Source organism: Neophocaena asiaeorientalis, unplaced genomic scaffold (genome assembly GCF_003031525.2).
Source record: "Neophocaena asiaeorientalis asiaeorientalis breed wild unplaced genomic scaffold, Neophocaena_asiaeorientalis_V1.1 scaffold348, whole genome shotgun sequence".
Classification (NCBI taxonomy): Eukaryota; Metazoa; Chordata; class Mammalia; order Artiodactyla; family Phocoenidae; genus Neophocaena; species Neophocaena asiaeorientalis.
Window position 1 is genome coordinate 1,125,083 of NW_020172672.1, and position 22,090 is coordinate 1,147,172.

The 22,090-nt window shown below is 41.7% G+C and overlaps 2 protein-coding genes across 3 annotated transcripts in view; one reads left to right on the top strand and one right to left on the bottom strand.

The window, feature by feature from the left end:
* The window catches only part of DCAF5 (DDB1 and CUL4 associated factor 5), a 101,784-nt gene extending 82,927 nt beyond the window's left edge, over nucleotides 1–18,857 (bottom strand). Inside the window, exon 1 of one of the 2 annotated variants that reach the window (XM_024739596.1) lies at nucleotides 18,560–18,857. In XM_024739596.1, coding sequence (XP_024595364.1) covers nucleotides 18,560–18,773 — 214 coding nt within the window. In that variant the 5' untranslated portion in view covers nucleotides 18,774–18,857. The remainder of the gene's footprint in view (nucleotides 1–18,559) is intronic. The other variant, XM_024739597.1, reaches the window with a different exon arrangement.
* Nucleotides 18,858–19,072: 215 nt separating this feature from the next.
* Nucleotides 19,073–22,090, top strand: part of EXD2 (exonuclease 3'-5' domain containing 2) — a 96,837-nt gene continuing 93,819 nt past the window's right edge. The window contains exon 1 of the mRNA XM_024739657.1: nucleotides 19,073–19,526. The gene's annotated coding sequence lies outside the window, so the exon portion shown is untranslated. The remainder of the gene's footprint in view (nucleotides 19,527–22,090) is intronic.

A 22,090-nucleotide genomic window follows, 5' to 3' on the forward strand; every position in this document is an offset into this window, starting at 1 on the left:
GCCATGGTTAAAACGGTAAATTAAAAAAAAGGAGTTCCGTGGTGTCCTAGTGGTGAGGATTCAGGGCTATCACTGAGGTGGCCTGGGTTCAATCCCTGGTCGGGGAACTGAGATCACACAAGCTGTGTGGCAGGGCCAAAAAATAAAAAATAAAATAAAATGGTAAATTTTGTATTATGTATATTGTACTACAATTTTAAAAATGCAAAAAGTTTACTGTTCATATATATACTATGTATTATGCAGGCAAAAAAAAAAAGCATGAGGCAGCTCTGTCTCTTCTGATATGGCATAATCACTATGATGCAGTGTTAGTGACTGTGTTAACTATTCAAAACATTTTCTTTTAAAAAATGACACAGTGGGATTAGATTCAGGGTTTAGGGTTCCATCTTTGTAGGCAGCAAAGGTGGTACAGGAAGTGCAAGCTTTTGAATAAAAGTGTCTGGATTCAAATCCTGGTTTCACCACCCATGTGTCCTAGGTGAGTTATTCTACTACTCTAGCTTCAATTTTATGACTGTAAAATGAAGAAAATGCCAACTATCTCCCAGGGTTGTTATGTGTTTGGGTGAGATAATAAATATAAAAGCACTTATTAGCCCAGTGTGTCATTTATTAGGTATATACACTCCTTAAAACATCCTAGTTTCTCTTAAGTATCCTCCATGAATTTGTCCCAATCTTCCAAACTCTTGTTTTAGGTGGCATTAGAGTATGAACAGCATGATGTATTTTAATAAAACAAAAGAATACACAAATTTGTACATGGAAGGGCAAATGTAAAATGGTTAACAGAAGTTACTCTTGGGGATAGGAATTTTACTTAATGCCCTTTTATACTGCTGCAGTTTTGTTTATTTTTTTAACCTACAAAGATTTAAAGGAAATCAAGCAGCCTGGCTTTCTTCTCAGCCTATTTATTCCTTCTTCTCCATGTGTGTAATCGCCACTCTGCAGAGCCAAACCTCTTTTTGTGACAACCATACCTCTCCCTGAGCTCTAAGAAGAAGAATGGAGATATAGAGGTGCAGCCTATGTGCCATACAGCCCAGCTACATCAGTGTATGAGAAATAAGTCTGTTTTGTTATTTCCCCAAAGTTGAAAATAATTAACTTTTGTATAAAAGTTTATTCACATATATCTTCACTTGCGAGATAAGGATTATATAACCCTTTTTCCAGATGAGGATCAGAGAGACAAAATGACTTGCTAACAATCTAAGAAGCTAGGCCTGGAGCCTAAAACCAAGGTGTATCCTTTCTACCAAAGTGCAAGAGGCCAGAACACTACTTACAATTCCAAGTGAGGATGTTTCACAGCTTTACGCAGGGAAGAAAAGCACCATCCATCCAGAACTTTTCATCTTCCCAAACTGAAATTCCATATCCATTAAATATCAGCTGTTCATTCCTGCCTCCCCCCTCCCCTGGCAACCACCATTCAACCTCTACAGACACCATTTCTGTCTCTATAAATTTGACTGAGACTCTAGGTACCTCATATGAATGGACTCATACAATATTTGTTCTTTTATGACTAGCTTATTTCATTTAGCATAATGTCTTCAAGGTCTATCCATGTTGCTGCATGTACCAGAATTTCATTCCTTTTTTGAAAAAAAAGACTGGATTTAAAAAAAAAAATTAATTTGTTTGGCTGCATAGGGTCTTAGTTGCAGCATGCGGGATCTTTGTTGTGGTGCATGGGCTTCTCTCTAGTTGTGGCGTGTGGGCTCTAGAGCGCGCTGCTTAGCTGCCCCGCAACATGTGGGATCTTAGTTCCTTGACCAGGGATCAAACCCACGTCCCCTGCATTGGAAGGCAGATTCTTAAGCACTGGACCACCAGGGAAGTCCCGAATTTCATTCCTTTTTTAAGGCTGAATAATATTCTTTTGGATGTATATTCCACATTTTATCAATTAATCTGTTGACAGACATTTAGATTGCTCCCACTTTTTTGGCAATTGTGAGTAATGCTATTATGAACATGGCTGTACAGATACCTGTTCAAGTTCCTGCTTTCAATTCTTTTGGGTATACACCCAAAAATGAAATTCCTGGATCATATGGTAACATTCTATGTTTAATTTTCTGAGGAACTGCCATACTGTTTTCCACAGCAGCTGTATCGTTTTACATTCCCACCAGCAATGCACAGGGTTCCAATTTTCCACGTCTCATCAACACTTGTTATTTTCTGCTTTTGATTTTTTGGTTTTTTGATAATAGCTATCCTAATGGGTATGAAATATTTGTTGGCCATTTCTACCTTCAAATAATAGACTAAAATGATTCTCTTACTGAATATCTTGGAGCACATCATTCTACAAACAGTCTGTTATTTTTCTTTATGTATTGTTTTATACTTACCTACCCTGAAATTCAGTTACCACTCTTCTGCTCACTCATTCCACCCAAAGAGTTGCCTGCAGTTTATTTCCATTGGTTTGGCATTCCACTACTTGAAGGAACTAATGTCATATATAAATTGGGGCTATTTATATGCATTCTCTCCTCAAATCACTTACAAAAACATTAAGAGCACTAATCTCCGTTTACCCAAGCACGCCAATTCTGCAATTAAACCTACTTTAGAGATGGATGTAGTGTGAGGCAGCACAGCATAGCATTCAAAACCACAGGCTTAGCTTTGCTCTACAGTAGAAACTAACACAACATTGTAAAGCAAGTATACTCCAATAAAAATTAATTTAAAATAAATTAATTAAAAAAAAATAGGTTCAACTGTCAGTGTTGCTACCCACTTACTAGCCATGTACCTTTAGACAGGTTACTTAACCACTCTAAATTGTACCCTCTCATCTGCAAAACTGAAAAAATAACTCTCTATTCTATAGTGTTATGTTAGGATCAATGATAGATCTGTGTGAAGGGCTTGGCCCACTGCCTGATACACAATACAAGCTAGATAAATGTTAGCTAATTATTATGCTATTTGAACTCCAACAATAGCTAACATCAGCTAAATTTACTCTGGGTCAGGGACTATCCTAAGGGTTTTACATGTAGTGGCTCTTCAAATCCTCTTAACAGCCCTATGAAGCAGATAGTGTTATCCTTATTATACAGATGAAACTACAGAAAAACTAAATAACCTGAAGGTGCACAGCTACCAAGAATGGAAGTTGAGATCTGAATCCAGGTAATCTGTCTCTAGAGACAATGCTCCTTACCACAATACAATCCAGCCTCTCAAGTACAACAGGGGCCAGGTAGCAAAGCAAATGAGTGAAACCTGCCAGATTAAATAGCAGACTAGAGGTTACACAACCCTTTTTAAAGGAAAGCCACTACTCAGCTCCAGCCAGTTACTGCCACAGCAGAGTGCAGGCTTAAGTCAGCCAGATCTTCCAATTTTTAAAGAGAAGATAGCAACCTGATTTTTGCAGGCTGAATGCAGGCCTCAGTGCAGGCTGCAATTAGCCCATGCATAAGTTAAAATGGGGTGATTTGCCCAAGGTCACAAAACTGGGGTCCAATGGTACTTCCTAAATCAGGAAATAAAAAAAAAAAAAATCAAATGGCAAGTGCAGGCAGGTATGGAGAGATAAGGAGAGGTGGTATCACACAAGTTTGCTCTTCACTACAGAAGTAGCCACAGGAGTGATATTTCTGCTAATAAGCTGCTCTTACCTAGTACCTTTTTCCTAAAAACTGATTCTACTCATCTACCTATTATTTCATTTTTCCACATGTCCAATTAGGCAAGTAAGGCAGAAACATTATCCCCATTTTAAGGATGTGAAGGGTGAGGCACTGGTGTGCCTCGATGATGGAAGCCTTGACTCCTTGCTTGAATCACCTGACATTAAATGAGAAGCAGAAATTAAAGTAGCAGCAACACCCTAAAGAGACAGCTAGAACCCTAGGAAATAAAATAGTTTCTCTAAAATTAAATGATTAGTAGCAGTGGGGTTTAACAGAACTAGGGTTTTTAAATCCTAAGCCAGCACACCAACCCCTAGACAATGTCTCAAATTCCTGAGCAGAAATAGAGAAAGGAATACACATCAGAATCACAGAGTAGAGTTGGAAGACACCTAACAGATCATCTTCTCCAACATCCCCTTTCTGCCAATGAAGAAACTAAGGCACAAAGAGGTAAACTCGCCTATCCAAGAGCACACCATCAGTTAGAGGCAAAGTGAGATTCAAATCCAAGATGTCTGATTCCAAAGCACCTGTTCTTCCTAAAGTGTAGTAAGCAGAGGCCACTGGATGATTTCAGAAAGTAGAGAAATGATTTTAACAATTATGTATTTTAATGTGTATTAGGAAAAAGAAACCTAGACCATTAAACCCATGATTTCATAGACATTATAATAATATAAAGTTTCCTTTCAAATATTGTTTTAAGGAGTCAATTTAGAAAAAAATGTTAAATAGCACAGATGATACCCCTTAAATGTGACAAAAGTCAAAAGGGTGGGGCTCAAACTTCTGAAATTTAGAGAATAGTTTACCAGGCACCTCTACTACCTATCTCCTTAAGAGGGGGACTCTAAACCTGCGGCTGTGATTTGACACACACTCAAACACAAACAGAGTAACTAGGGATTAATCTCTAAAGGCATTAGGAGAATGTGACCATTTTAACAAAGAAAGCTGCAATCTTATCAGTTACACTGTAATCAGCCTAAAGGAAGACTACAAAATGGCCAAAACTTAAGACAAAAATATTCAGCCTCACTAATAATCAAGTCCAGTTATATGAGAACTTCAGTAATAAAAAATTTTAATACCATCTTCACATATTGACTGAATAGCAAAGATTAAATGATGCCCAACAATAGCCATGATGCAGTCTAATAATACAGTGGTACAACTATAAATAAATTAATTCAACCATCTCAGAGGACAAATATATATCAAATGTATTTTATAAATTATAAAAAAACTTTGATCCAGAATCCCATTTCTAAGATTTTATTCTCAGGAAAAAAAAAAGTTTTTGCAAAGGTTTAGTTATAAGAATTGTGAGAAAAGCAAAAAATAAATAGAATGAGAGGGAACTGGTTAAATCCTGATGTAGGCCCTTGACAGGATACAGTGCTGCCATAATATATCATACATTAGAACAGTTCTTGAAGTATGCTCCACAAACCCCAGGAAGCCTGCTAAGTCAAAACTACTTTCACAGTAACACTAAAATGTTATTTGTCTTTTTCACTGAAGCCAAAGAGTTTGAAAATTTTTGCTTTAGAATTGTGGTTCTCAACCAGGTGATATTGCCCCCGCCACGGAGTATTCAGCAATACCTGGAGACATTTTTGGTTGTCACAACTGGGGAGCTGCCACTGGTATACACATATAGTCTTAGGCCAGGGATGCTGCAAAATGTCCTACAATGCCCAGGACAGCCGCCTATAACAAAGAACCATTCGGCACAAAACATCAATAGTGTTGAGGTTGAGAGACTCTGCTTTTGAAAATACTCAATGACACATGAAAAAAAATGTCAATACTAAGAAAAAAAGATAAAACAGCAGAGATGGCCTAATTCCAATTTTATTTTTAAAATATGTACATTTAAATACAAAAAAGTCTAAACAAAATATGTCCCAGGTGTCTAAAATGGTCATCCTATGTAGGTGGGATACTTCTTTCTTTAAATATGTATTTTCCAAATTTCCCATAATTAATACATGACATTTTAAAAACTTAAGAATTAAGTGGGAAGTCTGTCTCATAAGTGCCATATTCTGATAACTTGTATGATTCAACAGGAAATTCTCAACAGTAAAGTATGGAATTCGTAAAATATCAAAGAACAAAAAGATCCTCAAATAGAGCTAGGGCTAAAAACAGATCCTCAACAACAGTAAGGATTTACAGGGAAGTTATGATAGTGGATGATGCATTTATTTTGAGGTACTCCCAGACCACAGACTGTCTTCATGTCCAGTCTCACTTCTTCTGCCCTACAGAACTAACCTCCACAATACACTCTCCTCATTAAAGCACAGATGCTCTTCATTCAATCTGAGAAGTTTCTGATTTTTAAGTTTTTCTTTTTTTAAATAAGAAGATTGCCTGCATAACTTCTGCAAAATTCCTTGCATAAGCAACAGTAACAACATAATAAAGCTTTCTTTTCTCTTCTTGGGCGATTTCTAAAAATTGAACCAAAGCAGGCACCAATGCTTAGTCCTTCCAGGAAGGTACACAATATCCACCCAAGAGTAGGTATAAACAGAGAGGTCAACTCTGAGACTAAAATCAAGGGCTGCTTGAACCTGGTTGCCAAACATGCCAATTTCAGTTGTTTCTTGCCAGTATGTCTAAGGCAAAACATGCTTCAGCCACCTATGGCAGCAAGCGATAAGATATCTGTACTAGGCCATCAAACATGGTTAAGACACTTAAAAGAAAGAAACAAATCCTCAGAGACTCCAATTAGTCACTTGGCTTTAAGGAGTAACATGAAAGATACAACCGGAATTTAGATACAAGACTTGAATGGAAATTCAGAATGAGGAAAGTTGTGTAATAAGATTCTGACGGGTATCTGGATTTGCAAAAATTCCTTCTTCTGAGTAATGTTCTTGGAAAACCTTTTAAAGTAAGGAAGTATAGGCAGGCTAAGAACTAAAACTGGAGAGTCAGCCACAGTGACAGTCTGCCTCAACCCTGGAAAATCTCTACTACTCATCTGCAAAATAATGAGGCACTACCAACTTAATCAAAACAACCATGTTCAGAGACAATAAAACTGCAGACAGAATGTGCTGGTGAAGTAAGCCACTTACTTGAGTAAGTCCTTTATAAATGCAGAACCTCATAATTTTCCGCACTGAGGGACCAGGTCAGAAGACCCAGATTTTAATCTTGCTTGTACCACTTACTAGTTGTGAGCTACTGGGCTAATCACTTGACCTCTTTGCTCCTTTATGCCCTTATATGTAAAATTAAAGGCTTCAATTAGATGATCATTAGTCCTTTCCAGCAATAAAACTGTATGATTCCACAGAGGGAGAACATCAGCAGCCTAAGATCACAGAAGGGTGAAATCAGGACTCTAGGCCAGATCTCTTAAACTTCTTTAATGATGACATTACACAACACCAAAGATATTCTACAGCCAACTGCCCACATATCTGAAAAACTACAATCCCTGAAAACTCTTTGCCGGGCCAACCTATACACTTGAGGGGGTCAACTTTTATTCCAAATGTATATGGTGCTAGATAGATACTCCACAAAACTAAGCCTTTAGCATGGTTTTAGTATTATATCACTTTGGGTTAAAAACACCATAGGAAAAAAACTCCAACTCAGTGGAGAATCATTCGTCAAAACATCTTTCCTCAAAATCAACTCTGCAAAAACATCAACCCACAGGAAGACTTAAAAAGAAAAAAAGAAAGAGAAAAGAATGTACAGCAAGTCAACAGTAGAACAAGAACTATAAGAAGTATATAGAAAGGAAAGTGTAACTTACTAGCCTCTGGATCCAGCATTTTCTAAATGGTTTTAGCCTTTTTGTTTGTTTTTCTTTCTAATAAGAGGACAAGGAGGAGACAAATGACTAACCAACCACTCTGCCTCTCAGATTCAATTTAGTACCTTAAAAGTGGCAGTTGAAAGACCTGACGTGGGGAGAATGGGGGCTTGGAAGCTTTTCCAGCAGAGGCATTCAACAGTGAATGGGAGGAGTTAAGAGACTAGGGCTTTGGTTCTACCTGAGTGCCAGACAACTCGGACAATCATGAGCAGGTGGCCATGTGACTTATAATCCGAACTAGGACCTTCTCAAGAATGAAAGGAGCACTAATAATTGTACTAGGATGTTGGGATGGTCCCAAGTAAACCAGGATATATGGTCATCTTAGTTATAAAGGACCCCAGCAAAGGCAGGGGACCTAAGGAGTTACGTGATCAACCATTTAAGGTAATCTTACCTCACTTTATCAACCGCAGGAGCCCCAGCAGAGGCAAAAGGGAAGATGGAAATCAGCCTTGCTGCCAATATAATCTCTGCTACTTGGATATATTATAAGCTTGTCAGTTACTTCAGATGCCATTTTCTCATTGATTTCTACATGCCCCAGCCCTCTGGAATATAACTCCCTTAAGATTGGCCCTAACAGGAAAATAGTACTCAAAGCACATAGACCTGATCTCCATTGCATATCAACTCTGTATCCTGAGAGGTACATGATAGAATCTCGGGCGTCTAACACTACAAAGCGCAAGGACTGAGGTGCAAGGTGGCAAAGCAAGTGCAAACATGCAGGCATGGGAAGAGCAGACAACTAAAGTGACGAACTACTGTTGTCAATGCTTTCCATAAATCCCTGACCTAGAAAAGCTGAGGTGAAGAGCAAGTGGAATCCAAGACCAGAACCTGAAGAGTAACCCTCCTTGTTCATCCAGTCAGTGTACAAGCTTGGAAAGAAAACACCTTTTACACAGAAGCAGAGTGAAGCTGCTGGTGACAGAAGTAAACTTAACCTGCAATAACACTATGCTTCATTTTACTGTCAAAAGTGCTTCCAAATGACTTACAGTGCTCTCTGGGCAGATCGCCCATGTTACACTGTTTAAACCTTCTTCCAAAAGGCACTTTATTCTGAAGCACATTATCTGTGTCCCAAGCATAGATATTTTCTCCCCAGGTATAATTATAAGGAAAGATACCTATTTCTGTTGGCTGAAATTCAGCCATACTCAAGCAGCATACCTTCAGCAGAAATCAAACTCAAAACCACAGGCTCAGTAAACACATATATATTATTTGTACTTTTAGTTAGATTAATGGAGAAGAGGAACCAACTTGGTAACCACAGTTTGTATACCCACTCTTAATTAGAGTAAAGGAGGTGTGAAGTTAGTCACATAGTTGAAGTAAGTAAGCGTAGAACATGCAGTGTTAAGGAAGAAGGAGACTTTAGAAGACAGCCAAGATCCACCAGAGGGCAGACAGCAGAAGCAAGAACTACAATCCTGCAGCCTGTGGAACAAAAACCACATTCACAGAAAGATAGACAAGATGAAAAGGCAGAGGGCTATGTACCAGATGAAGGAACAAGATAAAACCCCAGAAAAAGAACTAAATGAAGTGGAGATAGGAAACCTTCCAGAAAAAGAATTCAGAATAATGATGGTGATGATGATCCAGGTCCTCTGAAAAAGAATGGAGGCAAAGATTGAGAGGATGCAAGAAGTGTTTAACAAAGACCTAGAAGAATTAAAGAAAAAACAAACAGAGATGAACAATACAATAACTGAAATGAAAACTACACTAGAAGGAATCAACAGCAGAATAACTGAGGGAGAAGAATAGATAAGTGACCTGGAAGACAGAATGGTGGAATTCACTGCTGTGGAACAGAATAAAGAAAAAAGAATGAAAAGAAATGAACACAGCCTAAGAGACCTCTGGGACAATATTAAACACAACAACATTTGCATTATAGGGGTCCCAGAAGGAGAAGAGAGAGAGAAAGGACCTGAGAAAATATTTCAAGAGATTATAGTAGAAAACTTCCCTAACATGGGAAAGGAAATAGCCACACAAGTCCAGGAAGTGCAGAGAGTCCCAGGCAGGATACACCCAAGGAGAAACATGCCGAGACACACAGAAATCAAACTGACGAAAATTAAACTATTGAAAGCAACAAGGGAAAAATGACAAATAACATACAAGGGAACTCCCATAAGGTTAACAGATTTCTCAGCAGAAACTCTACAAGCTAGAAGGGAGTGGCATGATATATTTAAAGTGATGAAAGGGAAGAACCTACAACCAAGATTACTCTACCCAGCAAGGATCTCATTCAGATTTGACAGAAATCAAAAGCTTTACAGACAAGCAAAAGCTAAGACAATTTAGGACCACCAAACCAGCTCTACAACAAATGCTAAAGGAACTTCTCTAAGTGGGAAACACAACAGAAGAAAAGGACCTAGAAAACAAACCCATAACAATTAAGAAAATGGTAATAGGAACATACATAACGATAATTTCCTTAAATGTGAATGGATTAAATGCTCCAACCAAAAGACACAGGCTGGCTGAATGGATACAAAAACAAGACCCATATACAAGTTGTCTACAAGAGACCCACTTCAGCCCTAGGGACACATATACACAGAAAGTGAAGGGATGGGAAAAGATATTCCATGCAAATGGAAATCAAAAGAAAGCTGGAGTAGCAATACTCATATCAGATAAAATAGACTTTAAAATAAAGAATGTTAAAAGAGACAAGGAAGGACACTATATAATGATGAAGGGATCTATCCAAGAAGAAGATATAGCAATTATAAATCTATATGCACCCAACATAGGAGCACCTCAATACATAAGGCAACTGCTAACAGCTATAAAAGAGGAAATCGACAGTAACACAATAATAGCGGGGGACTTTTAACACCTCACTTATACGAATGGACAGATCATCCAAACAAAAATTAATACGGAAACACAAGCTTTAAATGACACAGTAGACCAGATAGATTTAATTGATATTTATAGCACATTCCATCCAAAAAGAGCAGATTACACTTTCGTCTCAAGTACACACGGAACATTCTCAAGGATACATCACATCTTGGGTCACAAATCAAGCCTCAGTAAACTTAACAAAACTGAAATCATATCAAGCATCTTTTCTGACCACAACGCTATGAGATTAGAAATCAATTACAGGGGAAAATAACGTAAAAAACACAAACACATGGAGGCTAAACAATACATTACTAAATAACCAAAAGATCACTGAAGAAATCAAAGAGGAAATTAAGAAACACCTAGAGACAAATGACAATGAAAACACGACGATCCACAACCTATGGGATGCAGCAAAAGCAGTTCTAAGAGGGAAGTTAATATCAATACAAGCCTACCTCAAGAAACAAGAAAAATCTAAAATAAACAATCTAAGCTTACACCTAAAGGAACCAGAGAAAGAACAAACCAACCCGAAGTTAGCAGAAGGAAAGAAATCATAAAGATCAGACTAGAAATAAATGAAATAGAAACAAAGAAAATGGCAGGGGCTTCCCTGGTGGCGCAGTGGTTGAGAGTCCACCTGCCGATGCAGTGGACACGGGTTCGTGCCCCAGTCCGGGAAGATCCTGCATGCCGCGGAGTGGCTGGGCCCATGAGCCGTGGCCGCTGAGCCTGCGTGTCCGGAGCCTGTGCTCCACAACGGGAGAGGCCACAACAGTGAGAGGCACGCGTACCGCAAAAAAAAAGAAAGAAAGAAAATGGCAAAGATCAATAAAACTGAAAGCTGGTTGTCTGAGAAGACAAAATTGATAAACCATTAGCCAGATTCATCAAGGAAAACAGGGAGAGGACTCAAATCAATAAAATTAGAAATGAAATAGGAGAAGCTACGACACCGCAGAAATACAAAGCATCCTAAGAGACTACTACAAGCAACTCGATGCCAATAAAATGGACAATCTGGAAGAAATGGACAAATTCTTAGAAAGGTATAACCTTCCAAGACTGAACCAGGAAGGAATACAAAACATGAACAGACCAATCACAAGTAATGAAATTGAAACTGTGATTTAAAATCTTCCAACAAACAGAAGTCCAGGGCCAGATGGCTTCAGAGATGAATTCTATCAAACATTCAGAGAAGAGCTAACACCCATCCTTCTCAAACTATTCCAAAAATTGCAGAGGAAGGAACACTCCCAAACTCATCCTATGAGGCCACCATCACCCTGATACCGAAACCAGACAAAGATACTACAAAAAAAGATAATTACAGAGCAATATCACTGATGAATATAGACGCAAAAATCCTCAGCAAACAGAACCCAACAACACCATGATCAAGTGGGATTTATCCCAGGGATGCAAGGATTCTTCAATATATGCAAATCAACCAAAGTGATATACCATATTACCAAATTGAAGAAAAAAAACCTTACAATCACCTCAATAGATGCAGAAAAAGCTTTTGACAAAATTCAACACCCATTTATGATAAAAACTCTCCAGAAAGTGGGCACAGAGGGAACCTACCTCAACATAATAAAGGCCATATACGAAAAACCCACAGCAAACATCATTCTCAATGGTGAAAAACTGAAAGCAATTCCTCTAAGATCAGGAACAAGACAAGGATGTCCACTCTCGCCATTATTATTCAACATAGTTTTGGAAGTCCTAGCCACGGCAATCAGAGAAGAAAAAGAAATAAAAGGAATACATATTGGAAAGGAAGAAGTAAAACTGTCACTGTTTGCAGATGACATGATACTATACACAGAGAATCCTAAAGATGCCACCAGAAAACTACTAGAGCTAATCAATAAAAAAAACAAAACTATTAAAAAAAAAAAAAAAAAAACTATTTGTTCAACTAATAAATAGCCAACGAATAAAATTTAACACCTTCACAGCAATGCTTATCAGTAAACAGAAAAGCCCATTAGAAAATCCAAGAATTGATTCCCTAATCACCATGTCAAAATGTATGTACTGGGCTTCCCTGGTGGGGCAGTGGTTGAGAGTCAACTGTTACAGTAGTAACAGTTGCAGCAGCAGTAGCAACCAAAGCAACAGCATGGTCTAGGCCCTTGTGCTAAAAACTTTAGGTGTTATTTCATTTAATCCTCACCACAACCCTGTGAGATGCATCACTGTCCTTATTATATGACTCAATCTCTCTATATAACTGTGGAAACTTATATCCCATAAGAATATGGGAGACCCATATGAAATAGAAATAGGACTAAATAGTGAGTCCAATTATAAATATTATGCCCAAGTAATTTAATGCCTCTCCCCATTCACAACTCCGACTTAATTAACACTTTGAAACAGTATAGTTGCTGATGCTATCTGAAAAGCTTCTGAGGGTGCTTTTTCTACATTTAGTCATAAGCATTAAAAAAGAAATCATAATCTCTCACTGTAACTCAAAACTTCACACTATGGGCTATTAATCTGCTAGTGCTACAAGTTCCAATGCCTTAAACATCAATTCAGGGTAAATAATATTACAGCAACTCTTATCCCAAAGAGCTGAATATTTTTATTTACTGCTAAGATTCTATTTACCAAAACCATTTATAAGATATAAGAAAGCAGAGAGTTACATATACAGAGCTACACTCTTGTTCTGACTGTGCCTCACGGCTTGTGGGATCTTAGTTCCCAACCAGGGACTGAACCTGACCCCCGCAGTGAAAGCGCTGAGTCCTAACCACTGGACCGCCAAGGAATTCCCCCAGAGCTACATTCTGATTGGTCTAGCAGTCAGAATGCAAGAAGATGTTCATCTTCTTCCCCAAGAGAAAATAAAAAGACTTTTAAGCAAATATATTTCCATTCTGGGGAAAAGGAGAAACCTAAGAGGAGGCAATGGAGGCAATTTAAAGAAAGAATCAGATGCAACCAAAGACTTAAAAGGTAAACCCAGGCTATCCCCTAAATATGTGTACTAGCATAACCTCCTTGATGGTGTTACAATCTCTTGTAAGTAGCACTTAATTTTGTTCCTTATCTCTCAAAGAACTAACACCCATAAATATTCTAAGATACGACTGCATCAGGCATAAGCTGTCCTTTATAGAATAATGTTCACTCAAACCCATATAGTTCACAAAGTACCTTCACATATGACATTTCATTGAACAGACCTCACTGTTAGGTAGTGAGGGCAATTTGTTAATCCCGTTTACTGATGAGGAATGAAGGAACTTGCCTAAATTCGTACAATCTGTGACTGGTAGCGCCTCCAACATATCACGTGACACCAAATCCCAGGCTCTTTCCCCACCATATTGTGCCTCCTCATTCCACATCAAAAAAATCACAAAACTATCCTGTCTGCCCCATTTGCATATGCCCATTACCATCACTGTAAGAACAAGTGTCAGCTAATAATGAAACCACAAGTTATTAAGTACAAAGGGGAAAGAAAACAAACTCAGCATTTTTTCTGAGAGGCTGGGAACTCTGTTCAGTACCCAATCTAAACTTTGCCTAATGTAGCTGTCACAACAGCCCTTCAGGTGGGTGCTGGTATTCCCATTGCTTAAATTTGGAAAGAGAGGCTTAGCAACTTGACTAAAGTTACACATTAAATGACACAGCAGTGATTTTAACCATGTGTATGCTATACCACACTGCCTTACATGATATCACACTAATGCCCCTTTCAGCAATAAAGAAAAATACTTTTTAGGGCTTCCCTGGTGGCGCAGTGGTTGAGAGTCCGCCTGCTGATGCAGGGGACATGGGTTCGTGCCCCAGTCCGGGAAGATCCCACATGCCACAGAGCGGCTGGGCCCGTGAGCCATGGCCGCTGAGCCTGTGCTCCGCAGCGGGAGAGGCCACAACAGTGAGAGGCCTGCGTACCGCAAAAAAAAAAAAAAAAGAAAAATACTTTTTAGGTTAAAATACTTCTGTATTTCAAAATGTCAAAAAACATCCTCCCACTTGTTGCTGTCACACACTCACTTCCCAGCTGAGCACCTTTTCTCCTTCCTGGTTTTCTCTGCTTTACTCTTAATATCTGCTGGCCTCATTGTGCCCTGGAAAAGGGGCTAGCTATTAGAACAAAAAAGCAATGATGTATCCTTAACAAACAGCATTTTATAAGGCCATAGGAATCATGCAAATATTATTTTTGGCCTAGGTCTAAGTTAATTCTATCAAATAGTGTGTGTCACGGAATTCCCGGGCAGTCCAGTAGTTAGGACTCGACACTTTCACTGCTATGGCCCCGGGTTCAATCCCTAATCAGAGAACTAAGATCCCATAGGCCGAGCTGTGCGGCTAAATAAATAAATAAAATTAAAAGAACAAAAAAAGACAAAAACAAAACAAAAAACCCCAAATAGTGTATCAGTTACAAGAAACGTGAGCCTGCCCAAACAATTAGAAAATGAAAACAGTGAGCAAACTATGAACAATCTATCATTTTAAAAAACTGTTTTTCTTCCAGTTTTGATATATAATTGACATACAGCACTGTATAAGTTTAAGGTGTACAGTGTAATGATTTGGCTTACATACATCATGAAATGACAGTCACAATAAGTTTAGTCAATTCACTCTATCATATAGATAGAAAATTACAGAAATAGAAAAAAATTTTCTTGTGATAAGAACGCGAAGGATTTACTCTCTTAACTTTCATATATAACATGCAGCAGTGTTAATGATATTTATCATGTTGTACATTATACATTTCATCCCTAGTACCTGTTTGTCTTATAACTGGAAGTTTGTACCTTCTGACTGCCTTCATCCAATTCCCCTGCCACCGGCCCAACTCCCCCGCCCCCTCCTCTGGTAACCACAAGTCTGATCTCCTTTTCTGTGGAACAAACTATCACTTTAATCACCACTTTCAAGAGCTTTAACCAATCCAGACAAGATACAAGCACTACAACAAAATGTATAAAAGTAATCTCATTACCATCCTAGAGTCTGGCCTCCCACCACATTTTTGATGAAACATTAGGGATTGATAGCATTAGCCTCAAAATACCATGTGCTCCTCCCCTCAGGTGTTAACTGCTAAAGAAGGACAATGATAAATAAGATGTAAACACCTTAAATAGGTTTAAATTTGGGAAGATTATTGAAGGACTTCCCAGAACAAAATTTAATTAGCTTTAACAAGTGTATTTATGACTCCCAGAGGGGGCTTCCTTATCTGAAGCGAACAGGAGGAACTTTCTGTTGCGTAAGTTGTACTCATACTAGATGGTGAATAAGCTAATTCTACCGTTCAGGGAACAAGTAAGAAAAGCTAACGCTAGCTGAGCTAAACTGGAGGGGCAGGTGAAAAAGCCTACTGGAAGACTAGGAACAGGGACATGAGTAGATAAAAAGGAAACAGGAAGAACTAAGCTAGAGGAAGCGTGCCGGGAAGGAGGAGGAGTAAGGGGCAAAGAAAGTTGGAACCCAGGAAGTACTGATGGAGATGGGCAACTCAGGCCTAGAAAAGAGGAAATGAATGACTAGAACCAGGTTTACCAGAGCCTGCTTGTGGAAAGGACCCTGCTCCTCTATAGACTAAAATTAAGATAAAGGAAATGAACTGGTCAAGTCTAAAGAAAATTGGGTTCATGGGGGAAGGTACTACACAAGGATTAACTGGTAGAAAATGGAGGCAACTTTTTAGCATCTTTAAAAAAGTGTTAATGGGGACTTCCCTGGTGGTCCAGTGGGTAAGACTCCACCATCCCAATGCAGGGGGCCGGGTTCATCCCTGGTCGGGGAACTAGAGGCGGCAACTGGGGCTCGGCGTAACCCAAATAAATAAATATATATATTTTAAAAGTGTTAATGAACTTTAAATGGATGAAATGTATGGCATGTGAATTATATCTTAATAAATCTGTTATTTTTAAAAAGCGTCGCAGACGTAGAGAACAGATTTGAGGACACGGGGAAGAGGAAGGGTAAGGTGGGACAAAGTGAAAGAGTGGCATGGACATATATACACTACCAAATGTAAAATAGCTAGTGGGAAGCAGCCGAATAGCACAGGGAGATCAGCATAGCACAAAGAGATCATCTCGGTGCTTTGTGACCACCCAGAGGGGTGGGATAGGTAGGGTGGGAGGGAGATGCAAGAGGGAGGAGATATGGGGATATATGTATATGTATAGTTGATTCACTTTGTTATAAAGCAGAAACTAACACACCATTGTAAAGCAATTAAACTCCAATAAAGATGTTTAAAATAAATAAAAATCGTGTTAAATTGAGCAATGTATGACTACATTTATGATTTAATCAACACGATTAGCTCAGTCTGTAATAGCACCCCCCAATTCCCTCACCCTGTAGGGTGCATTTACTTGTGTCTGGGAACATGTCTGTTGGAATACATCAGTCTGGGAAGGAGACAGGAGTATGATGAATACAGAAGTAGCAGCAGGGGAAAAAACTGGGAGCTCTGTAAAGAGCTCTTCCCCCATCTTTGCCCCTGGAATTTTTGGCCCTGTGGGGGAAGGAAGCTTTTGTTTGGGGTATGTCTCGAAGTGGAATATCAGATTTCTTCAGGAGATGATCTAGGACCAAAATCTACCTAGTCAAAGAGAAAACGATCTGAAGTGGAAAAGTCAAGTCAGTTCTGGAGAAACCCCAGAAGGTTTATCATGAAATGATCACAAGTCTTATCTGTTACCCCCAAACTGGACTGCACGCCCCGTGTCACTTCCGAATGTTACTCGCGAAGAAGACGGATGCTTTGCCCTGATCCCAGAAGTTTCTAGCGAGCTGCCCACTGACGTAAATTAGAAAACCATTCGGGGACCGGCCTGGGTGAAGCGAAGCGCCACGTCCAGCGCTGGGCTCCCCCTTGCTCCCTCTCGATATAGGAAAAGGGACGGGGTTGGGAGGGCAGAAGGCGAGCGGGAACGCCAGATCAGCCGTCTTCGCCCTCCTCGCCTGAACCGGGTTTCGGGGAGCCGCCCCCAGCGTAACCCATCCCCACTCGCCAGCCGTGGGCCCGCGACCCCCGTGATGAGGGCGGCGGCGGCGAGCGCCCCCACGGGCGGCAGGAGCACCTCCCCCGGAGCAGCTATCGCCGCCACCCGCCCGGCCCCGGCCTCCCCGGGAGCAATAGGCTATCGATTCAGCTGCCTGTCGCTAGGAGCCCCGGGAGAGCGAGGCCTACACCGCCCGGCCAGAGCGCCGGCCTCGATTTCGCCACTTACCCAACACCGGAGGGGGAGCCGGGGGGCAACCAAGCCCAGCTGGGCGGGAGGAGGAGGCGCGGAGACCACCTGCAACGGCAGGCGCGGGGAAAGGGGGTGCGGGCTCGGGGCTCCAGCCAACAAGTCTCCCGGGGTCGTCCACCCCCCCACCCCCTGCCTCGCAAGTTGCGCATTCAAGTTCAGGCCGGTACCCCTTGGCCTCCAGAGCCCAAGGCACTCCCAAAGCCATAAGAAAAACAAGATACGGAAGAGGCCACTCCAGGACCCGAGGAGATGGCGCTGGGCCCGAGGGCGACGAGGGGGCGGCCCAAGGGGACCCGCTCGTTACCTCCCCTCCGTTCACCCGGAGTCGCAGCCCCGACCCCTGCGGCGCCCGCCCCTGTCACAGCCCGGCCCCCGGCCCCAAGGCCCCTTCCCGGGACGACGGAGACAGGGGCTCGAGCTCCCCCCCCCGCCGCCCCCGGCATCCGGCGTGCTTCGGCCTCCTCCCCCACCAAATCGCTCAAATGCCCCCAGCACCTTTTAAAGTACGCGGAGGAAGAGTTTCCCATCAAACTTTGTCAAGCGGTAACCTCGCCCCCCTCCCCGACCCACACTTCCACCGCAGTCATCAGAAGAGATCACTTTACACTTGGGATAAAGCGAATTAAGGACCTGTCAACCATTTTAGGTCTTTTTTATAGAAGACATCCTCTCCTACCCCTCTCTCCCTCCCTCCCCCGCCAGGGTTTTAATTTGACACCCACCTTCCCACCGCCGAAGGGGGGGTTGAGGAGGGAGGGGGTGGGGACGGAGGGCAGGAGGAGGGGGGCCAGGGAAAACGGAAAGGGGAGGTGGGAAGGGGGCCGGGATGCGCGGGGAGGGGAAGGGGGTTGATTTACCTGAGACCAGCCACTGGCCTCCATTGTTGGAGAATTCAATGGCATTGACACAGCCGAAGTGGCCCAGGAGGTCCTTCTTGTAGAGGTTTCTGCAGCCTCGCAGGCGTCTCCTCTGAAAGTCCTGAGTGAGCAGGGGGTCCCCATGCAAGCCCCGCTGGGACAAGAAGCCCACCACTGACCTCATGCTGTCCCCCAGGCCAGCTCTCCTCTTCATGCTGGAACCGCCGCCGCCGCCGCTCGCGCCGCCGCCCCTCCCTCGGCCTCACGCGCGGCCGGCGCTCTCCCCCCACCCGACCCTCCCCCCGCGCTGCGATCCGGATGGTTCTTTAACCAGCCATAGCAGACGGAGCGAGGTGTGCAGACACTCGGTGGCGTTCGCGGCTTCCTGACGGTCCCCTCCCTCCCCTTCCCCCTCCCCTAGGCTCCTCCCTCTCCTTCTCCGCCTCCTCCAGCAGCTGATCCTCAGCTGCGGCCGCGCTTCCGCGAAGCGCGCGGCCCTTCCGCCGGCGGCGACTGGGGCCAGGGAACGCGAGTGGCGGCGGCTCCTCCCCCGCCGCGGGCTGAGGGCCGGAAAAACTCGGGCGGGTGATCTCTAGACCGCGGGCGACGGCTCGGCTTTCCCGCCGCAGCTCCTCCCCGCGCGAGGACCGGGGTCGCTCTGGGCGGAGGCCGGGCTGCACCCCCTGAGCGGTGCACTCTGTGAAGTTGGAGGCGCGCAACGATCAAAGTGGCCGCGGGGCTGCGGCCTCGCCTTCCTCCCACAGAGGCCGGCGGTCCATCGCCGCGGCGAGTGTGCTCCCGGCTCTTTTTTTTCTGGTCCGGAAAATGCAGCCCGAGGTGGCAAAGAGGTGGAGGGAGGACTGCGGGCAGAGAGGCTCCGGTTGTTCTACCTCAGTTCGCCTCATCCTTGGGCCGCCCGAGCCCTGTCCAAGGGAAAGGAACCAGGAGTTAGGACTGGACACTCGGGGTAAGGTTGCTTGGGGCCCCCCAAAGAAAGTTTTGACACTACCCCCGCCCCATCCAGTTTCCTAATTTTCCCTTCTTCCAGCCATTCAGTGAAAAAGGCTAAACTGGGTTCCATCGGTTAGATGATGAAGTGGTATATGGGGAAAAAAGTGTGTGTGGGGGGGGAGGAATTTTTAACTGAAAAGAAAATTGCCAAAACCGAGTTGAGAAAGCTCAGGTAAGCAGAAAGTACCTCTGTTCATTAGTTCCAGGTACATCTGCAAGACACAAGATGCATTATTCGAAAATAGAAATATATGTTATTTAATTGGGTGCGGTGAGCCCCTCTTCAAGGCCTTGAGTGTGGAGCGCTGAGGCTGTACAGCTGTTAACTAGCAGCTGCGTTCCAGGCCAGAAGTAGCTGCACTGCAGTCGTCTGGGAGCCTCCGCGGTGACCCCAGTGAGGAGACAGGTGTTAAGTGCCTTGGAATATTAATGGAATATTATTTCCCTAAACAGGAAAATGTGTAATACTTTCTTTTAAAAAGTTTAATTCTTCGGATGCTTCATAGTGTTTCTTCATTATAATAGCACCGTAAAGATCAGTAGTGGTATACCATCTTGATTATAACCAACACCTTTTCTTCATAGCAACCAACATCTTTTCTTCATAGCAATGTCTTAATGTGTAATTAAACATGTATTTTCGTGATTATATCAGCATGTTCCCCCTATAAGTTCTCTGAGAGCAGGGACCATGCCTATTCTGCTCATGGGTATATGGCCAGAGCTAGCACATGCTGGAACTGAGTAGCCACTCAAATATTTGTTGAATACATGAATGAAGTCAGGGAAAGGGGAAGAATGAGGAGGGGAAGGTAATGCATCAGTGTCAGATGCATTGGGTTTGAGGTAACTGTGCTTCATTCCAGTGGAGATGATTTCAAAGCCAGTTTCCCATCTCACCGTTCGTTTGCTTGACGTACTCAATCCACACATTCAAAAACAGGGAGCCCTCTGGCTCCTTCCAATTAATAGGACGTCATTTATACCTACTTTGTTTTGCCTGGGGCGGGGTGGATGTGTACAGTACTGATGTGGTTGAAGTGGCCTTTACTGTGGCAGTATATGACACCCTCCCCTCCCCTCTCAAGCACATACTTCTCCACAATTTTAAATATGACTCGCTTTTCCCCAATCCCTGGAATAACTGTCCCATTTATCTCAGCCTAAAAATAGACCAGGATCCGATCACAAGCCAGCCCAATTCTAGGACTTTGCTGGATACTTCCTTAACTGTTCAGTGACCAGCCAGGACAGAAATGTAGGGACCTCTCAGTCTGTTTATAGCCTACTGCTAGTCTGGGCAGCTTTTTGTAAGGAGAGTGCAGAAAATCTCTCTTATTCATGTAATCAGAGTTGCCAGATAAAATGCAGGATGCCCAGTTCTGTATGAATTTCAGATAAACAATGAATAATTTTTTAGCATAAATATGTCCCATGTAGTATTTGAGATATACTGAAATTATTATTCATTGTTTATCTGAAATTCAAATTTAATTGGGCATCATGTATTTTTGTTTGCTAAATCTGGCAACCCTAGCTATAATATAACCCAACTTCAGAAGATCAAGCCCCACCATAGCTGTTTACTTTTATTACGAATTTGACATAGTCCCTTGTGTCATTTATTGCAGACTAATAATGTACATAACGATATAACACAAACAATTAACTTCAATGACCATATGAGCTTGGCCTTTTTGATATAGGCATTTATTGTAAAAAAAAAAGCCAGTGTACTTAGCTTAAAAATAGCAAATGAAACTGGACTCCTGAGTAATCTCTCCAGTACATAGACTGTGTGGAGGAAGAGGGAGAAAAAGTAAAAAATTCATATTTTTCTTACCTAGGCCAAGAAACCTGTATATTAACATTCACATTCAGAAAGCCTGGAAACACTGTTTTGAAAATTCATTCTGGAAAAACCAAGATATGGAAATTACTGAACATGGGAAGTCCTGCTTAATTGCTCCACCATGAGTTGAATACTGATTAAACATAGAATTGTCAGAAATTCATTTACTCTTTGACTTCTATTTTGCTTGGCCCTGATATCACTAAAGAAAAAGTAAAGAATCTTTAAAAGCACTAGATGCTAAGGAAATGTTCAAACATTAGAAATTGTTTGTTTAATAAAATAACCTAAGAAAATGCTAAGCCCTTTCTCGCACATTTACTAAATTTTAGCATATTAAGGGCTATGTATGGATAGTAGCATCTCAGAAATTTTTCACTTCAAAATATTTTCAACTTTAAAATAAACTGCTACTCATAGATAAGAGATATTAATTTAGACAACGATCAATGCGTCAAATATATGTATAATTTAACTGTAATGTCATTTTAAAGGATGAGTTATTGGTCATTTCAAACAGACAACAGTCAATTTTAATTTGGGGAAAAAAAAGAAATATGTATTTAAATGCAAATTCCTCCAACAAGATCTATAGGACATACATCCATTCTTTTTAAATGATAATTTAAGGGCTTTCCTGGTGGCGCAGTGGTTAAGAATCCGCCTGC